Here is a 23,343-nt window from a genome sequence, read left to right as displayed (position 1 = left end):
AATAAAGAAATATAATTTGAAGCTTTATTTAAATAAAATATTAAAAAAATTACTTAAGGATTTCAAATATATATTATAAAATCTAAATACATTGTTTTATTATATTAAATATTTAATCAATAATTAATCAATTATATTTAGAATATTTAAAGAGATTTTATCTACAAACTTATAATTTATATTATAAACTAAACAAAACAATTATACTGTTCAAATAATCTCTTTTAAAATATCTATTATAAGGAAAAACAAATAGAAATTGGTTATAAAATGTAATATATATATATAAATTAATAAAATAATGTTTTATATACTTTAAGAATATTAATAAATATAGTAGGTATATAAAAACTTATTTTCTAAAGGTATAATTATATTTTAATATATATATATATTTCGAATAAATCGTTATAAAAGACTTGCTATTAATTAATATAGTTTTAATATGAAAAAAGAATAAAGTTCTTATTATACTATATAGAAGCGATTTATATATATCTTAATACTTTGATACATTAGTATTAGCGTACTAATGATCCTTTTGTTATAGATTAATATACATAAATATAAATTTGAGATTATTTCTATTTATTATTTAAAATTAATAATTATAATTAAAGGTATACAAATAAACCCTGAGAAAGTTATTATAATTATATTCTAGGAATAGCTACTTTTAATGAAAGATTTATAATACTTTTTGAAATTTATTAATTTTTATTAATAATTTATAAAGAACATTTTAAAGATTTACTGGCCTTTTTATAATTTATTATAAAAGAATATTAGTTAATTTCAAGACATATTATATAGAAATACTTTCGTTATATTTAAAAATATATTTATAATAGTATTAATTCTTGTATATTAAACAAAAGGACCATTGTTCTCCATAAGAAGTGACTAGCTTAGTAATAAAGTGATTTATACCTATTTTTATTTTAAATCATTTTTTAATTAATATTTATCTTTTTAAAGTTTAATTATTTTTAAATTTATAATTCATTATTTATATATAATAAAAAAGAAAATTGGAATTTCTTTTCGATTTTTTAATTTTAATAAAAATCTTTATTTTATTACCATTTCATTTTCTTATTTTTAAGAAATAATTTATTTATATTTAAATAAATACAATATTCCTTTTTCTTTTTTAATAATATAATTGTTTATTCATAATAATTTATAATTATTTTAATCTTTATTAATTTATAAACCTTACCTTTTTCAAAATCTTAAATAACCTTTAAATCCTTTAATATAAAATAAACTAGATAGTCTAAATTTATTAATAAAAGCAATAAGTAGCACTTATAATACTACTCATTTTTCACTAGTATTATAACTATAGAAGAATAAAATACTAAATTAAGTAAACAATTATATATATATAGAACTATTAGCTTAATTCATTCTTAATACCTTCTAAAAGATTATAACAAGTCTTTATAACTTGTTCCTTAAATATAAATTAATAAAATAAAATAAATAAATAAATAAAATAGAATTCTTATATATTTTGATTATAATAAATAAACGATTCTAGAAACAGGTACTTTAGATTAAATATTAAGGAAATTACTTTTTTAATATAATTTTAATGATTTTTTATAATTAATAGCTTATTTTTTAGTGAAGTATTTTATAGTAGAATATAATTATGAAATTTATAATAAGAAGCTTTTTATAATTATTAAGTCTATAAAGAAATAGTAATTAAAGCTTTAAAATTTATAATAGAAATTTGAGATTCTTATTAATTATAAGAACCTAGAGTATTTCATTATAACAAAGACTTTGAATTAATAATAAGTCTATTAATCTGAATTCCTTTTTTATTATAATTTTTATATAATCTATTAATTAGAGTTTAAAATTATTTGATTAAAAATTTTAAATTAAAAGAAAAAGAATAAACTAAACTTTATAATTAAAGATAATAAATACTTAAAAAATAAAAAGTATATAGTTTTATTAGTAAATAAATTCGATATTAATCTTTATAATGAATTAAAAACTAATATTCACTTAATACTAATAGACTTTATAATATTTATAAAAGATAAACTAATTAATAAACTAATCGATAATGCTTATAGAAGATCAGATATGACTCATCAACTTATTATAATAATCAAGGATCAGTATATACACAAATAGCTAATAGAATTTAGAAAAACACTTCGAATTACTATATAAGATTATTATATAGCAAATAATAAAATATATTATTAAAAGAGATTATAAATTCTATTAAAAAATAAATCAAAAGTATAAATTATTTATAAAATATATTTGTTTAGTTTAACTAGACATTTAGATTGAATTAAAACAATCGATCTTATTTTTCGTATATATTGGTGACTATAAATGCATTAGGAGATTACTTTATATATATAAGTATACAATCTCTATATATGTATAAAATCATTAAGGTTAATTTTATTTGAATTTCTATATTTATTATTAATCCTTTTTCAAGTCTAATCTAATATATTAATAGATTATATTATATTACTTTTAGATTATATATATTATAATTTTATATATAAGTATATTTTAGTTATCGTTTATTAATTAATTAAAATAAAATATTTTATAAGAATTAAAACATTTATAATAAAAGAATTTATTGATATCTTTATTAATTACATTTATATCTTATATAACGTGTTTTATTAGTGAGTGGGTTACTTTCACCTTAATTCATTCTTTTCTTTTTTAACATGCATTTTATCAACAACCTATAATGAATTCGAATACTTAAGAAGTCTGTATACTTCTTGTTATTGAAGCTATTCAAAAAGACAAAAAAATAAGCATTCGAAAAGCTACGAAGATGTATAATGTCCTGAATATAAAATTGTAGTATAGAATCAATGATTCTATTCCTTGTTTCGAATATTGATCTAAATTTAATAATCTTTTAGAATTAAAGAAGAATGTTATTTCTGAATATATAATTAATATGGATATAAGAGGATTTCCATTTAAATTAAGAAATGTGAAAGATATAACGAATTATATTCTCGAATTGAAGGGTGCAAAGTATATTGGGAAGCTCTGGGCATATCGATTTGTAAAGCGTCGAATTAAATTAAAGATACGTTTTAGTTATGTTTATAATTTTCAAAAAGCTTTTTACAAAGATCCTAAGCTTATTGAAAAATGGTTTCGATTAATTATAAATATGCGAGTGAAATACAGCATTTTGAATGGCGATTTTTATAATTTCGATGAAACGGGCTTTATAATGAATATAATATATTCTGAAATGATAATAACTAATACTAAACGAAATAATAGAAGTAAGGTAATACAACTAGGCAATAGAGAATAGACTATAGTAATTATATATAGTAATAAGGAGGGTGAAATTATATCCTTATTTCTAGTAATTTAAGAATAGGTTTATCTTTTCAATTAATATATCGAAACCGATTTTCCTATAGATTGGGCTATTAAATCTATATCTAATGAATAAATAAATAATAAGATAGGTTTAGAATGATTGAAATATTTCGATAAGTATATTAAGAATTGAAGAAAAGGTAGGTATTGAATATTGATATTAGATGGGTATGAAAGTTATAAATCAAGAGCTTTTCAAGTATATTACAAAGAGAATGATATTATATACTTAAGTCTATTATTGTATTTAAGTTATTTAATTCAATCATTTAATATGGACTGTTTTAGCAATCTAAAACGTTCATATAATGGTCAAATTAATGGATTTATTAAGGCATATATTAATTATATTTCAAAGATTGAATTCTTTATAGCTTTTAAAGCTGTATATAAAGAATCAATCACCTCTCAAAATATGAAATCAGAATTTCGAGGAATAAGTTTAATTATATTTAATTCTACAGCTATATTCTCGAAATTAGATATTCGAATTTGTATATCTACCCCTCCCTTTTTTTGATCTAAATTAATGAATCTTTTAAACCCCTTGCAATTTAATTGAAGTTCTTTTTCAATTAATATTAATTAAATCTCGAATAATTCGTTATTATTCAAGCTTCCTTATATCTATATTTAAAACTGTACTAACTTTAATTAAGGGTATAAAAAGATTAACTTATAAGAATATACTTTTAAATATAAAGATCCATACATTTCGAACAGTAAATAAAGCATTAAGTAAATATCGACACATAAACAAAACCCAATTATATTAAAAAGGAGTGCTCACTGAACAAAAGACTTTTAATATATTATCTTAACAAAAGATTGATATTCAAATTCAATATAATAAATATCAAAAAAAAAAAAAATTCTAATAAAGAAGTATCTTCTAATCAATATTATAGTAAATATAAAAAGATAGGTCATAATATAAGAACCTATTAAAATGATATAATAAATCCTAGATTATTAGAATCTTCATAATTTCAACTAATTGATTTTGTTATTGTTGAATAATATAGTTTTGAATAAATGAATTAAGATGAAAGTGACCCACTCACTGATATAACCCACTCACTAATAAAACACATTAATCTATCAAATAATATTATCTTTAATTATAATATATAGTTTGTATTTAGTTTTTAATCTTAATTAGTTAAATAATTTAGTTATAATTCTCCAGTACTTTTTAGTATTCTATTTATAAATAGATAAATAAATAAAACAAATAAATTCTATTCTTAAGTAATATTTACAAGCCTTTATAAATTTTCATTAGAATAATTAAATATAGTAATTATCTTTTATTAAATTTATATTAAATAATATAATTTTGGAGATCATTGATTATTCGTTATTCTTTATTAATTATAGGTTTAATCTCGAAGGACTTGAAAAGATTGCTCGGGAGGTTGCCCGTAGGTCTTAATAGGAAAGTTCGGGGGGGGGGGGGGTGGGTTTTTATTTCCTTTTCCCATCTACTTTATTCAATTAGAACCATATACAGGCGCATCGCATGGTCTTAGCATAGCTATATAGATCGAATCGATTATGAATTTACTACTACTACTACTATAGGTTTAATCTATATATTAGTATAGAGTCTAGTAAATCTTATTCATTGAATATAATTATAATATAAAAACGAGAGTTTTTCAAGGATAATAAGATGATATATAAAATGAAAAGAATTCTATTATAATTATAAGCTCTTATTAAATAAATAGTTATAATATATAAAGAAAATATAAACTAGTATTATACTGATTCATTATATTATTATATAGACTAAAAGATATTTATAAATATTAAGAATATAAAAGCCTTTCGAAAAATAAAGAAATTGAATAATTAGTAGATAGGGTTGTATAAGATTATAAAAGTTTATTTTTATTCTTGTCTTATTTAATTATTGAATAATATTCAAATATTTTTTGTTTTTTATTATTTATTATTTATTTTTATAATTAATAGAATATGTTTTTTAGTATAAATTATAATTAATAAATCAAAATAATTATTATTAGAGATAGAATTCTTGAAAAGAAGGATAATGAGAATGAGTTAATATAGAAATAGATTTTTGAAGGAGTTATAGATAATTATAATAAAGATGATTATTATTATTTGATTAAATAAAAGTATTATACTTTTATTTAGTAATTAGTAGTAAATTTGAAAGAAAATGAAAAATTATTAGCAAAGTATTATTATATATATTCTGAAAAGCTTAGCCTATTAAGATAGATATTGAATGATTTTAAAGCTAAGGTAATCTTGTCATCTATATTAAAACACTTAAAGGAAATATAAGGAGCTTGAAGATCAATTTATAAAAGAAAAGTTAAATCAATATAAAGTATTTAAACTATTAATTTAATAAATTTAATTGTTTATTTAATTTATATATAATAATAAGCTATATAATAGATTTAGTTTATTTAGGACAAATAAGCCTTTAAGAAGGAGTATTTTTATAGGTTCAATATATAATTATATGAATATCTAAGATATTCATTCTCTATATAGTCAAAACCTTTTCATCTCTTTCTTTACTCTTTATAGAATATTATATATTTTACCTAGTATCTATCTCTTATATCGTAATAATAATTATCAATCTAAAAGCTTTTTCTTATTTCTTTATTATTAAATAATAGAATAAAATCATATATAATTATTTTATTCTTAAATATAAAATTATTATAGTTAATTTTAAACTTTTAATTAAATCTTTAAATAATAAAGTATTTATTAATATTTCCATAATTTTGATTTCAATATTAAATTTATAAAAAAATTATTTAATAACGTAACGTATGGGGAACTCGGACATATGGGGAACTCGGACACTTTTTCAATTATTCTACACGCGATCTTGTTCTACGAGCCACACAATCCTCCAATTCCAATTCCGAATCACTTGAACTATTCTCTAGCTCTTCTTCTTCAATCTCTTCTTCTGATTCTTCAATTGGGCGTTTGCGTGGCCGTCCTCGTGGCTTTTTCTCCTTCGGTTTTTCCTCCGCCTCACGTACCATTTTCAATACTTCCTTAGTACTAAAGACAAATTGACCTTGTAATTTGACTCTTTTGCCTTTAGTTCTTTTCTTTCGAGTCTCAATTACCTCCTGAGCATCAGAGAGCTGTTTCCGAAGTAGGGCTATCTCAGCATTTTGAGATTCTACAAGCCTAGTCATTCTCTTGGCATATCGACGAGTTGGCGATGCAGGAGAACCACTGCTTGCTAGAGCTGTATTAAAGATCTGATTTGCTTGCCTTAGTTCTGTTCCATCTGGAGGAGAACTCCTGAGTATAGACAAGTCTAGGTCTTGATTGGGGGTTCTCATTTGTGGAGTAGAAGGTTGCTGGGAGGAGTTAAATGGTAATGAATCGAGTACTTTTCGTGGGGCAAAAGGTACTAAACCAGCTCCTCTCCAGCCAGCTTTAATATTAGAAGAATTCAATGCTTTTTTTCTAATATTTTGAAAGAGTTCTACCCATTCAGCTCTTTGGATTCGCTTTACACCAGCTCGAGAATATCGATCGACCTCTAAAGCATGATATCGTTTCATTGGCCCATACACCGCAATATCAAGTGGCTGAAGCAAGTGAGAGCAATGAGGAGGTAATATAAGTAAATCAATATCATTATCTATACAGAAAGCAATAAAGCTACCTGTAATATGGCTTGAATGGCCATCCATGATCAAAAGTCGAGGTCGGTCACCTGACACTTTCTTGGATTCTGGTTCGAAAACCCTTTTTAACCATTCTAATCCATGGCTATTTGAGGTCCATCCATTTGTACTAGTAGAGAACTGCCAGCTTTGAGGTGTGTCCTTTGGAATCCATGCAGAATTCGTATTCTGAGCCTTGAAAATGACCATAGGTGATAGAGCATTTCCAGCTGCATTGACACATTCAAATGCAGTTATCCATTCTTGCTTGCCAGCTGTAACTTTCCAATTCGATTTCTGAGTAGAATCGACTATAATGCGCGTACTTTGAGTACTTCCAACTCCAAATCCGGTTTCATCCATATTATACATATCATCTAATTCATACTTTCGCTCAATGAGACGCGTGCGAAACGCGTCAAACCAAGCCTGAATATTCTCCGGAGTTGCTTCTTTAGCCCGATTAGACTCTAATTGACGTGAATAGCATGTTTTAAGTTCTGGATGTCGTTTTTGGAATCTATAGATCCATTCGTGGCCTATAGGTGGAATTTCTGTCGAGGTAGGATTTCGAGATGACGCGACCCGAACGCGTCGAAGACGAATTTCGTCGGCCATTTCCTTCACCAACATAGGTGTAGCAGGGAATCCAGTGATGGTAAGTCGTGAAATCCATCGTACAAGAGTATTTTCTTCTGCGTTTGAAAGAATTTGAGCCATTTCGTGGGTTTGGGAACGTGTTTTCTTCCCAGCCAGCCTATCAGCTAGGGTAGACTTAGGGACTTCAAAATGCTCTGCAGCCTTTCTAATTGATTTAAATTCTTTCAATTGAAGTGAAATTATAGCCTTTTGAAGCTTCTCTTCAATTTGAGCAGATGTAGAAGGTGATTGGGTATGCATAATAAAAGTTATTGCGGTTTCAAGTTGGTGATGGGCTAAAAGTGTCCGAGTTCCCCATACGTTACGTTATTAATTGTTTTAATAATTTAAAATATTTATATAATAATCAAATTAATAAATTTATTAAAATATATATTAATTATATTTCAAAGATTAAATTCTTTATAGCTTTTAAAACTATATATAAAGAATCAATTACCTCTCAAAATATAAAATCAAAATTTCGAGGAATAAGTTTAATACTTTTTAATCCTAAAACTATACTTTCAAAACTGAATATTCAAATTCATATATCTACTCCTTTCTCTTTTAATCAAAATTTATAAATCTCTTAAACCCTTTATAATCTATTTGAAACTTTTTATAATCAATTTTAATAAAATCTCGAATAACTTATCATCAATCAAACTCCCCTATACCTATATTCGAAATTATATTAATTTTAATTAAGAATACAAAAAGATTAGCTTATAAAAATACACTTTTGAATATAGAGACTTATATACTTTAAATAGCAAATGAAATATTAAATAAATATTAACACATAAAAAATCTTTAATTACATTAAAAAGGAGTACTTACTAAATAAAAGGTTTTTAATATATTATTTTAATAAAAGATTGATATTCAGATTTAATATAATAAATATTAAAAAAAAGAAATTTTAATAGAGAAGCATTTTTTAATCAATATTATAATAAGTATAGAAAGATTGAGTATAATATAAGGACTTATTAAAATGATTTAATAGATCCTAGATTATTAGAATCTTTATAGTTTCAATTAATTGTTTTAGTTGTTGTTGAATAATATGAATTTGAAAGTGTGAATTGAGGTAAAAGTGGTTTACTCGATGATATAGTCCACTCGATGATAAATCATGTTAATAATACCTAATAAAGTAATTTTATATTATAATATTGAAAGTTTCAATTACTTATTATATTATCATGGTGCAAGAGATAGGTACTAGGTAAGATGTATGATATTCTACAAAGAGTGAAGAAGGAGGCGGAGAGGTTCCGACTATATAGAGGGTGGATGCCTTAGGCATCCATATAACTACGTATTGAACTCGTGACATATATAAACGGAAATTATTAATAATAAAATGCTTTTTTATAATTTAAAAAGGAAAATATTCGATTTCCTTTAACAAGCTATTAGTCTTTATATTAAAGAATATATTATTATTGAAACCCTTATTAATAAGCTTATAAAGATTAATAAACTCGAAATTATTATTTAAGAATATAATCGCTATAAACAAATTAGAGAAATATTAATTAAAAAGTTTACTAATAATACTTTTATATAAAGTATATCTAAAAATACTTTTTAATTATTTAATAATTCTATTTCATTTCTTTAAATTTATACTCCTTATTCTCCTTATATTTCAAATAATTATATGAAAACCTTTAAATCAAGTTTTACTTTTATTTTAAAAAACAATTTCAATTATAATACTATAATCTCTACTTTAGAAACAAATTATAATATAATACTATCACGGAGGTAATAACTAGATCTAATAATCACTTTGATTAGAAGATAGGTATATAAAGTGATAATAAACTAGATTGACTTAAGGTATGATTATAAGGATTACACCTACTTTATATACCTTAATCAGGTAATGGAGTTGTTTAATTAAATATATAGGGCATACAAATGATTAAGTAATCCGAAAGAATACTAGGATTAATTCTATAGGGTTATACTATATAATGAATTTCGTAATACATCCCTCAAATCGCTTAGTGTTTTAATGATTATATTAAGGAATTTGTATAATAAATAAAGGAAACTTTTTCAGATAATAAGTAATATAAGTATTAATAAACACTTTATTTGAATAGTTGTTGTAAATTTTATTTATTGAGCAGGTTTATTCATCAAATAAAAAAGTGTAAGATATATAAATATATATGATTATTTAAGAAAAGAAAAGAGAAAGTTATTGTTTAAATGTGGGTAGTTATGAAATGAGTATTAATCCTTAGGTTTTTACTTGTAGGTTTGTATATATTGTAATATATATAGTTTGATTGTATATTTGAATTAATTGATTCAATTAATCTATATATACACAATACTTTATAGTAATAATGGATTTGAGTAAAATTGATTGGATTTTAAATATAAAAAAGAAACAATTCTTTCTCCATCTTTTAGATTCATATTTAATATTTTTAATAAGTTCTTTTATTATATCTTCTCCTATTAAAAAGTTTTTTGAATTTATTAATCTCTTTGATTATTATACCAACTTCTTTTTATATATACTATCAAAAGATAATATCAAATCTGATGAATCAAATGCTTAATATTCTCAAGGTAAATTGTTACCCTCCGGCTGAAATTCGATTATCTTATTTCAATAGATGTATTTCGTAGATAAAATTATCCTTCGATATATATCAGTAAGAATGAAATGATGGCTTTTTGAGAAGAATTGAGAGTATTTAAGTTCGTCAGATTGATATAGAAAAAGATTATATAGTAATTATTTAGGTAAATTATAATAATTCTTTTATAAATAGTAAAAAAAATAATCATTTTTTTAATCTTCCTTTAAATAGTATTAGTACTTTATCTTCAAAGTTTCCTTCTTCTTTTAACAACCTTAACCCTACCCCTATATCGAATAAAAAGCGATCATCTATTCACAAAGTTTGTCGTAAAAGCAAAAGAAAGAATCCTAAGTATAACCTAAAGAATAAGGATATACAAAATACTATTCCTTATATAAAATATATTTATTCTTTTTTTTTAATTATTATAAGGAATATAACAAATATTTCAAACAAAGAAATACATCTTTTCTTCAATATTAGAAGTACACCACACATATTTATATACTCTTTCTAATCTTCTTAAAATCTTTAAAAGTTCAACTAATAAAGCTTTTTGATTTCAAATTCATAATACTTCCTGGGTAGGTATATATTGAACTTTTTATCTTATTATTATTTATTAATATACTCTTTAGAAAACTATCCCGAACTAGAAATCGGTTTGTACTATAATAATAATTATATTAACGATAATTAAAAAGAATAGTGAATTCATTGATTTTGATTTGCTCTTATTATTAATATAGATTATATCTCCTTTCTTTATTTGATCATTATGATCATCTATTTATTCCTTTTTAATAAAGAAATCATTACCTTCCTTTTCAATTAAAAAATAAAGATCCCCTTTTATAGTTCAATTTCCTATAGTCAAGTATACAAAGATTAATATAAGAGTTTATATAGCGATTTTTAAGACTAGGTTTTAATTTGTTTATACTAATTCAAAGGATAAAGAGAAAAGGATTGAATTTGATATAAATAATAATAATGATCTTGATAATAAGTATAATGTTGTTAATAAAAAAGATATAATTGATTTTGATAATAAGCTTATTGAAAAGAAATGAAAGTTTGAATTAATATAGCTCAAGATTGAATTTGTTACAAAGAAGCATATTCTTAAAAGAAAATATGTCATTTAATCTTATTAATCCTGGAGCTTATATCTTATAGGTTTAATAGAAATATAAAATGATTAAACCTTTGATATAATAAGTTCTTAATTAATCCGTTTATTGTTATTTCTATTATAAACAAATAAATAAAATGAAAACTACTTTTTAAATATTCTTAATATAATTAAATATTTTGTATATCAATATATCTTAGCTTAATAATAATTCTTTCATTCTTACCTATTATTAATCTGATCATTTATTAATTGTTATAAAAGATTATAACTAATTGTTTAATTATAAGATTAATCTCTTTAAAAAGTTGAAATATAGCTAATATTTCTTTTAATATATACTTAATATTAAATAATTTGGTTTCGATTATAGAAGTAGTAATAATATCTTGCCTTGAAGTTTTCTATATTATTAATCCACTAAACAACAAGATTACAAATTCTTGTGATAATCTTTGTAATTTTTTGTTATTAGCAAATGATATGTTTGAAAATAATAAAAGCTATGGGATCTATTCTTGATAGTATCTAATTGAATAATATCTTATATTTTAAAGATATTGAATACAATAATTAATTACTTTTATATAATCTAAAGATAAATTAGTTAGAAAGTGACTAAGCTGTAAAGCTACAAATGTAATATCTTGTTACGGGAGCTGCCTCTAGGGTCACGTGGAAGTGTCTAGAGTTCTCTCGAGGTGGTTTAGACTAAACTTCAAGTAGGAATTCAATAAGGTTGGTAACTGGTTGCAATTCTCGTAACTATAGTAATGGAACTAATGATTGTTCTTGAGCACGAAGCTCCATATTATAATGAAACTCATTCTGTTATATAGACCTTCGTCCTCTGGAGCCCCTGGGATCCGTATGCTCCTGGAGCCCGTAGCTCCCCAAGGCTCCCTCACGTGACACGTGAATGTGTCATGTGATGTCTGTCGTAACATATCTACTCTAACTGTGATTATAATGTATAGTACTAATCCTATCTTTTCTTAATAGATTTGTATAACTATAATAGATGTCTTTCTATTATATTTTATAAATTCTATAATTAATAGTGAAGTATATATATTTTCATTATTAAGATTAAACTTCTTTACGATCTTTTTAATGTAAATATTATATACTAATCATAATTTTCCTATTTTCTAATTATAAATAATCTGGATATTCAAAAACCATTTTATATCGTTTAGATCTTTCAATTCATAAGCAGCCTTGAAACTAAAGATAATATTATTAATTGTTAATATATACTTGTAATGATATATAATCTATATATTGTTTGTAAAGAATAGTATTAAAACAATCTAATTTAAATTTATAAAAAGATAAGGTTTTTTCTTATATTAATTTAGATTTAAATTCTTAAATATTTTATTAAAGTTTTTGAACCATAAAGTAAGGGAATTTTAAAGATTATATAGTGTACGATCAAAAACTATGCATTTATTTAATTCCTTGAATTTATTTAGTAAATAGTAAATTATAAATATATTTAATAAATCTTTATAAATATTAATAAATGTATTAATGATATTAAATTGCTTTATTTTTAGATCATACTTTGTTATCAATATTATTACAATTTTAAATGATTTTCTAATAAGTGTTACAATCTAGATTGATTCGATTATATCTTTCACTTGAAGATCACCATGAACAACCAATCTAGCTCGATATTGCGTTAGGAATCCCTATTCATTACATTTGTATATAAATACTCATTATAATAATATAAGGGTAATTAACATGTCTTCTGTATTAATTTCATGCCATGTTTTATAATCCTTTAGATTGTTTATCTTGATCTTATACTCATATTTGAATTATTTTTTTAGGAAGTAATCCTTGAATTAATAATAGTATTGAAATGATTTAAATAATCTTAATAAATATAAATTAAGTAGTTCTTCTAAAGCTTTATTTTTAGGTATATTAAAAGAATTAGGTTTTGTTTGTACAATAAAGGCGATTATACTATGTATAATAACAAATGAGTAATTTTCCCCCTATATATTTATATTTAAATAATTAGATTAAAATGTTAAATAGAAATCTTTAATACAAGAATTATCTTTTAATAACAATTTCGTAATAAAATACCTATAAGTATATGATTGATAATTAATAAGTTATCTTACAATCTTTTTTGTTGTTGAATTTGATAATAATAATTTATAAATATATTGATATTAAGAATTAATTTATCAAAATCAAAGGATTGATACTTATTTGGATTAAAAATTGAATGAGGGATTTCAATCTTTATAATCCTTTATCTTTTAGGTTTTCAATTAGAAAAAAATAAAGGTTGATCTTTTTTGAATTAATTGATTATATATATTAAAAAAGGTAATCTTTTTGGTGATATTATTTCTTTAATAATATAAAAGTTTATAATATTAATAAAATGAATATTTAAATCACTCTCATACTTTCTATATATGATTTGAATAGCATTGTTAATATACTTATATTTTATACTGTTTAATTGATTATTATAATTATTTAGTACTATTGGAATAAAATTAATAGACTTTTGTATCTAATTAATAATTTGTTTTTGAGTTTGAATTCGATCTTTTGTTTTTAGGGTTTTTTTAAAATACAGAGCCTTATATGTACTACTACTTTCAATATTTATATGTGAGCTTTTACCCCCCAGAGATATTCTTAAGTCCTACTCGTTCTGAAGTATATTTAAAATATGCATAATAATATCAATTAAACTAATAATAATATATAATGAAGTTATTGTATTGTTATCTTAATCAACAATAATACCATTAATATTGATTATTTACTAAATATCAAGAGCTAATATAAACTATTGTAGTTCTTAATCCGTATATATATCGATAATTTTATTTGCTTAATTTATTTTATATGTTCTTTTTTCGAAAAAAATAATATTTCAAATAACAATGATTTTTTTGAACTTAGATATTCAAATACAATAGATTGAAAAACTTGATATATATTCAATAAGATATTTAATATTAGCTTTAAAATTAGTTTTATATATTCTTTTATTTATATTTAATTCTTGTTCTTTATTTAAAGGGTATACTTTACATCCATATCAATATATTTTACTTTAGTTTAGATGTAGATCGATAATTAAATAATTTATGATTATTAGAGTAAATAATTACAAATATTTATAAAACCAAGTATCCAGCATTTTATTTAAAAATTTGAATAATCGAGTTTTAAAAGAACTAATATTTTATAAATAAATAACAACTTGTATTGCTTCAATTTATAAAAGATTAGATATATCTAAGGAAATCTATATTTTGATCTGTTTAATAATTACTTTTTGTTCTATTCATTCAAATTTTTTATTTGATTCATACATATTGAATAAAGATAATTCAAATTTTATACTTTTGATTTTAATCCATTTTTTGAATACAATATTTCCCATAATATTAATAACTAACATATCATTATTCTATTTGATACAGATTATTGAAAAACTATATTTTCAAAATACCCAAACAAAAAAGTTCTAAATTATATCGAACATTTCAAAATAAATCTTTTAATATAATGAAAAACTAAAGATTTTCTTATTAAATATATTTTTAATTATTAGAAATCAAAATACTTCAATATATACATATAAAAAGTCAAATAAATCCAATTGAATTTTATAGAAAGAATAAAATAATCAAAATTCATTAGAAGCTTATAATATTATTTACTTAATATAAATATATAAATAATTAATACATTTGATTTTAATAAATTCTTTTATTCTTATATTCCTTATTAAGAAAACAAAATATTTAAAAGCTTCTTTTCCTAAATATCCTAATCTTTTATATCATAATTCTACAGAATCTTTTCAAAATTTAAATAGATTTTTCGATTAACAAAATATTTGTTTAATATTAATATTAATTATAAAATATATTAATAAGTTTGGATTTATTAATATAAAGTTTAGTTTAAATAAGTAAAAGGAAAGAGGTTTGTATTCTAAGAATAAAAGATTATTTTTATAAATATATTAAACGATAATATAATTATTCTTAAAATTACTTTTTTATAAAATAGAATCAATTTTTAAAAATTATATTCTCACATCTAGGAGCTTTGTTTTCGAAATGATATTGATATAAAATTCAAGAATATATATGATATTTGAGAGATGTTACGGGAGCTGCCTCTAGGGTCACGTGGAAGTGTCTAGAGTTCTCTCGAGGTGGTTTAGACTAAACTTCAAGTAGGAATTCAATAAGGTTGGTAACTGGTTGCAATTCTCGTAACTATAGTAATGGAACTAATGATTGTTCTTGAGCACGAAGCTCCATATTATAATGAAACTCATTCTGTTATATAGACCTTCGTCCTCTGGAGCCCCTGGGATCCGTATGCTCCTGGAGCCCGTAGCTCCCCAAGGCTCCCTCACGTGACACGCGAATGTGTCATGTGATGTCTGTCGTAACAAGAGAACTAGATTACCTTTTGAACCTTAAAATCTTTAAAGAACATTCTTAATTATACAAGTACTTTATCTAATAACCTGAATTTTTGTTGTTCCCGTTTTAATATAATCTAATATTAATGAAAGTACATATTTATATTTATTAAGGAGATTGATATTATTTACTAAATATATAATGTTATTACTATTAAATATAATACTATTAGATAATTGATGGAGTGGATTAAAAATAGTAATATAAATTTTGTAATTAATAGAACCTTAAATAAAACAGATTATTATTCTCAATCCTGAGTCTCTTAAATCTAATAATTAAGAAATATTACTTTTTAAATTAATCTATTCTTTCTATTCCTAGGATTTCTATACATTCAATTATCAATTATTCTTAATTCTTTTTTGTATATTATTACACTCCTTTTTTATTAATAAAAGTGAACTCTGAGTTTTATATCTTCTAGTGAATATATATTCTACTAATTAGTATATCTTAGAATAATAATTAACATCTATTTTCCCATTTTTTTAATCAAATTCTAACTTACAAGAATATTCATATCAATTAGTTCTCCTTTTAGAATCCCTTCTTCAAATATTACCTTACTTTCCTTATAAATTCTTAAAGTTTTGTTTAGGTTTAGGGTTGATTGTTGAGAATATATCTTTACCCTTAAATATTAGAAAATCCTAATAGATTAAACTACTAAAGATATTCCCAAATTGCTTTAAAAAGTAATTAAGAATTTTGAATTAATTATTAGTTTTGATTTAAATAAGTATAATACTTACCCAAATAAGGAGCATACATATCCCTATAGTTTATAAAAAGTTGATAATTATTAAGTTATTCTCTATTTCAATATAATATAATTTTGTGTTTATATAAGTTTTAGTTTATTTATTATATTATTTGATTGAATTAGTTCGATTTACAATTGCTTGTTAGAAAATGTTTTAATATTTTTAAGTAATAGCAGATTTTGTAGTTATAATAGTAAGTACGAGTTTATCTATAGCTTCTAAATAATTGTTTTAAATAATAAAGCTTTTATATCATTATTTCCGAAAATGAATTCTATAAGGTAGGATAATTCTATTATTTCAATAATCTATTTGTAAATGTTTTAATACAATTTATACATGATATTATACTTATCTCTTTAATAACAATACTCTCCTTAAAATGCAAAGTATTCTGCTAAGATATTTTGAAAAATGCTTACTTTAGACCTTACAGGCTTAAGCATTAGCTTTTTAAAGAATGATAATAGAATCATTTTAATATCTCCTTCTAAATCCTTCTATTGAGATTATTCATAAGCATTGAGATTAGTAAGATACTTTGTATTATTATTTAAATTGTATTTTCTTATAAGATTAATAATCATAATGAGCTCAAATAGATTCTTAATAAACTAATCTTTTTCATCAATAAAAATCAATTAATAAAAAGTTTTTCTATCTTTTAAGAATTTTTCGGAAATATTCAAAATAATCAGAATAATCTTGGAATTTATTAATTTAATATTTTTCCAAATACTTTTCGATATATAGAAATGTTATAAATTTAAAAACTATTTTGATTAGTATTTATAAGTAATAAGTTAAATAACTTTTAAGGAATTGGATTTGAATATAATAAGTTTTGTAAAAATGAGTAGGGGAGAATGTATGTAAATCAAAATGATTAAAAAATATATATAAATAATAAGGGTGTAATATAAATACTAATTAAGCTTATAACTATTATAAAGGTAATAACTAAATTTAATAATCATTTTAATTAGGAAATAGATATATAAAATAATAATAAATTAGATTGATTTAAGGTATAATTATAAGGATTACATCTGCTTTATATATTCTGATCAAACAATGGAGTTGTTTAATTAGATATATAGGGCATATAAATGATTAAGTAATTTGGAGGAATGTTAGGATTAGTCCTATAGGGTTATACTATATGGTGAATTTCGTGACAAATACCATATATAAATAACTTTAATATTTTAACTAAAATCTAGAAGATTATAAAAATCAAAGATTTCTATAACATTAAGGAAAATATTAAAAAGAATATAAATTCAAAAGTATAAGTGGAAATTATTAAATTTGTTTATATTATTAAAGATTAATATTTAAATCAAAATACTTAAATAAAAGGTCCTGTTTAAGTATAATCTGAAATATAAGATTCCTCAATTTAATAAAAATAATAAAAAATAATTCTATAGTTTATTTTATATTCTATTGAAGAATGAGTATTCATTTGAAATTCAATCTTTAATAAACTCTAAAATAAATAATTATTCTTTAATTAATAAGATATTCTTTATATTATTATTTTCTATATTTAAATTTTATACTTTATTATTTAATATTATGATTAAAGTTAAAGATTATAATGATATAATAAGTAAAGCCCTTATTTATTATATATTTCTTAATTTTATAATCAATACCTAATAATAATTATATATACTATTTTATATTATCAATTTAGGATCTTATAGTATAATCTTAAATTATATATATTTAATAAAGATTTGAGTTAAACTAAATTGTTTTAATTAATATTTTAATTGACTTATAAAATGTTCTTCTATTATTCCTTTATTAAAAATTATAATTTTAATTAGAAATAGTTTTTAGATTTTTAAAATTAATTATTTGAAATTATAAAATACTAATAAATTTTATTTATTTATTTTAATTTACATCCAGGGAGCAAGCCGCAGGGGCTCGCCACGACCTCCCAGGGGGTACTAGGGATGGACTATGCTAGTAAGAGTGCTGGCATAGCCATGCGTTCCATTCTTCTATAGCTGTAATACAAGCCAGGGGAAAAGCAGCCAAAGGCACTATACATATTCCTATTGCTTATTTTCTATTTGTAATATCAATATTATTCAATTTACTTTATACTAAATAGCCTAGATTTAAAGCTAACTATAGGGCTCTATATTGTTAGTTTTTGTTTAGTACAGTTTGTACACAATAATGAAGAGGAGGAGCGGCTTCAGAGGGAGTGCAGCCCCGGTTGGTAATGTGAAAGTGGGAGATCAGAGGATCTCTGGAGGAACTGAGCATGGTTGCTTGAGGTGATTAGTGATCGCTAGAAAGATTACTAATAAATAGAATATTCAATTAAATAATCTATATTATAAACTGATTTACAAATGATAAAGTATAATAATAATTTTATTAAAGATATTTATTATCCCTTTTTAAAATATTAAGAAGGTATTTTCAATCTTTATTAAAACTTAGATTTTAGTAAAATTAGAAAAGAAATCTGTTTTTTTTTTTAAATCTTTATTTAAATTATATATAAATCATTATTTCTTTATATTTCTAATAAACTTGATATCTATATACTTAAGTCAATACAATTTTAATTTATTTATAAGAAAAACAAGAATTATAAGATCTTTATAATTATATATATAAAGATTAATAATATTATTTTGATTTGTAAATCTAATTAAAATAATAATTATTGAATTTCGATTATAATTACCTTCTTAAGCAATCTTAAATTAAAAACAATTACTGTTTTCAATTATATTATTATAAATATTAAATAGAATTATTAATCCCTAAAGTATATTAATAATATTATCGAGTATTCTTCAAGTATAACTTTAATATTTTATTTTTATTTTTCTTTTAATTATATAATTATAAGATTATTTTTAAAGAAGAAGATAAAAAACTTTCAAATATAATTCTTTATATAAAATATTATTTGAGTAGTTTAAGATTATTGAAGAATATATTTTTAAAAAATTTATTAAAGGATTTATAGAATTTAATTAAGTATTCTTTATTATATCAATTTTCTTTATAAGAAAGCTAAACAAAAGCTTAAGATTCTATATAAACTTTCAATTATTTAATTCTTTAATATATAAAAATAAATACTCTTTATCTTTTATTAAAAAGATACTTATATAATTTGTTAATATAAAAATGTATATTAAATTAGATATTTAATAAGTATTTTATTATATTTGTATAAATCCTACTTTCAAAAAATATATTATCTTTTATATTCGATATAATTCTTATAAATATAAAGTTTTATTCTTTAAACTAACAAATAGCTCTAATTAAGTTCTGCTCTTTGTACCATTGCATACACATCCGCTGACATTGGCGTTTCTCAGACATCTCCATAATCCACAAGCGGTAAGAAGGCTGAATTCCTCATGCACCTCCGCGATCTCTCTTCAGAATATATTGATTCTAACACAAAACTACCTTGTTGATGAAAACATCTGACATCTTAACCCGGATCAGTGTAAATCTAAATATCTCCAACGCCCAACTCGTATACACTTCTCCCTTCCGTCTCAAAGGTTTCTTTCTGCGCTCTAATATTTTGCTATTTGATAACGCTCTTCATGGGCTGACTTGCATTTTTCTCAAAAAGTGTAGCAGGCTCAGTGGGTACGACGAGCTCAGTGAATGGAAAGGGAGGAATAGGTTGGCTGATTAAATAGCAGACTGTTTACCAACTACTATCTATCTAGCTATGATATTTGGACATAGATATGAAACGGGCAGTAGGCAAGTGATACCGAGATATGCGGTTTTACTGGGGGGGGAGAAGAAGATGCATGGAAGAAGAATTACTGGAGAAGGGTAGGATGAAGATGAGTGAAAGGTGAGGGATTGACGACAGGTCGGAGAGATTGTACAAAGACACTCGAGATTTTGAAGGGCGAAAGCAAGTTGCTCTAATCGCTCTCATTCTTAATTGAAACATCAGTCCCACTTGCATAGAAATTTGGGAAAGTCACACGAGAAGAATTTCTCGATCAGATGTTCCTGTGCGCTTGCTCACAAATATTTCGACAACGATGTTTGACAGAATTCATTACATGTATCACAGTAAAAGTGTCAGTCAAGAGGAACAAAGGTGTCATTATTTTAATTCAGGCATTCGTAATATTTTTTATTACTTATGAAGACCCCGCTTGAAGCCATCAAGCTATCATAAGCGCCTACAATGTCCCATCCCTCGTTGAAAATTGAAAACAGAAATACAAACGCTTAATCCTCCTTCAAGACCTGAGCGTATTGAGTCTTGTTAATACGCTCTGGCTTACCAGCATCCAATCCCTTGGTACCGATCTTCTCCTTGGAGTATCCGGCAGCATATGGGTTCAATCTCAAGAGAACTTGCTTGTTGAGCAATGGGTTCTTCTTTTGAACACCAGCACGCTTGGTGAGTGCGGATCCTCTAGCAGCACGGATAACGGATTGCAATTCGGAGGAGTTGATGAGACGTCCAATATCGGCTTGGGAGACAACGTTGGATGGGAGGAGGAAGTCCTTCTTGAGGGCAGATGGGGCGGTGGTGGTACCGTAGATGTTGTCAAGAGCCTTGAAGGCAGATGAAGTCCAGATGATGAAACGTCCGAGATGTCCACCTGGTGCCAATTGCAACAAGTTCAAGGAGAAAACATCACAGGTCTCAACACCTGGGAGGTTACGGAAAGCACGGACAAGTTCCTTTCCGTCGGTGTTTCCGTCATAGACAACAAGAGGTCCACGTCTTTGTCTGTGACGGCGGCCTCTGAGTTTACCCTTACCGGCACGGAGCTTTCGGGATCCCTTAACCTTCTCAACATCGGCCAATGCACCGACAGTCTTGAGGAGACCAGCAGCGGCGGAAGTGCGGGCGATCTTAGCACCTTCGAAGACCTCGGAGTTGATAACGAGAGGAACTTCAGCGACTTCAGAGATCTGGTGACCACGGGCGAAGAGGAGAGCTGGGACACCGGAGGCAGCGAGGGCAGAAACTGTTGCGAATCGCCTGTATCAAGATTAGTCAAAGCCTGGGAAATTTTGAAGAGCGAATTCTCACTTTTGTCCAAGGTTGATCTTTTGGTGCCACTTTCTCCAGACTTTTGTAGGAGCGAACATGCGTCCAGATCTGCACATGTTACCGAAAGCAGCTTGACCAGCACGGTGGGTTCCTCCACCAGAGACACGAGGAATACGGGCAACAGCACGACCTGAGTAGATACCACAATTAGCTTCAACCCTTCTTCCCAATGTAAAAAATATGCCCTTCAAGTTTTCGCGCGCGTTCCTCCTAACTCAATCCATTGCCCAAATCTTCCATAATTTATCAAATATTTGCACTAACCGGTACCCCAGGACTCAGCAGAGGTTTGGTGACCAGCCTTCTCGCTCACAGCGTATGGTTGACGCTTGTTCTTGGCCATTCCAGTGTGGACGGTCTGAACGATATCAGGTCTGATTGGGGAGGTGAAGACCTAATTTTTAATTGCCGTCAGTTTCAATGCTCCAAATGTTCCATATTTAATAGCCAAGTTCCGCCAAAATGATATTTAATATTTCGCATCGAGGTATTCGTACCTTTGGGAGGGGGATAGTGGTGCCGGTGGCCTTGCCATCGGCAGACAAAACGGAAACGGTAGGTCTGGAAGCCATCTCGACGAATTGATGACCTGTGTCGTGGTTGTCGTTGGTTGTCGGAAAGGTGTTGATGTTCTTCGAACTTAATTTTCTTCGAAAAAAACTTGTGGGAGAAATTCGTTTAGCGAATATCGTCGATAAGGCCTGAGGCCACGATAAGCTTTCCCAGTGGATGCGGACGGGCCAATCCGAGTATGCGCTAGCGTCATATTGTTCCTCGCTCAAATGTAATGGCATAATGGCAGGGACCTCATTGATCACCAAGTCTATGATCTTCCACCACCTAACAATCACTGATTATCAAGATACATAGTATTGTCGAGGCATTACATATAATTCCTAAAGGACAACCATCAGGTCTGTCATTATCATGATAAGTTTTACTACTTTTATCTCTACCTTGTCTACCTAGTATAAATTCCAAAATTCCAGTTTCACCCATTCAATTTTGCTGTCGTCGGCACGTATTGAAGACTATATATTGTGACCATGACGATGATCTCAAGGAACCAGGTTCTGAATATGAATCAGACTGTAATCGAGTTTCGTGTGACTTCCTCCTGTTGGCCCTCCCACAATATCACTTCGAGTTCTAAGACATGATCTTTGGCCTGCAGTGTACCTATGTACTTACGCTCAGGATTCGACCACCGTCCTGGAACTCGCCATCTTCCAAACCTAGGAGTCACTGCAACCCATCGCTTCTCGGTGTTTATTGTGTGCGGTCGTGTCAGTGTTTCTTGAGTAGGTCATATTGAATACTATCTTCAATGTCTTGGAGCTTTCACTGCCAATGCTAAACATCTATGTTTGAGTTCTGCTCAATGATCCGGGCCCCTGTTACGTATTGTCACGACTTAGGACAAGCTGTATTCGGCCAGACTGTTGATAACTTCTACCACCAGTACTGCCATTCCAGGTTAGCCACGCTTGAACTTC

General features: G+C 25.1%; 1 protein-coding gene across 1 annotated transcript; it reads right to left on the bottom strand.

Annotated features, from left to right (window-relative positions):
* Nucleotides 1-21,009: 21,009 nt before the first annotated feature.
* On the bottom strand, nucleotides 21,010-22,641 carry EAF01_008476 (uncharacterized protein; the record flags this gene model as incomplete). Its single annotated transcript, XM_038916732.1, has 4 exons — nucleotides 21,010-21,775; nucleotides 21,827-21,977; nucleotides 22,112-22,241; nucleotides 22,345-22,641. 4 exons carry the CDS (start codon nucleotides 22,639-22,641, stop codon nucleotides 21,010-21,012), a joined length of 1,344 nt encoding a protein of 447 aa, XP_038768094.1.
* Between the last annotated feature and the right edge of the window lie 702 nt (nucleotides 22,642-23,343).

Source organism: Botrytis porri (assembly GCF_014898465.1).
Source record: "Botrytis porri strain MUCL 3234 chromosome Unknown BPOR_011, whole genome shotgun sequence".
Taxonomy (NCBI): Eukaryota; Fungi; Ascomycota; class Leotiomycetes; order Helotiales; family Sclerotiniaceae; genus Botrytis; species Botrytis porri.
This window is presented reverse-complemented; position numbering and strand designations above follow the sequence as displayed.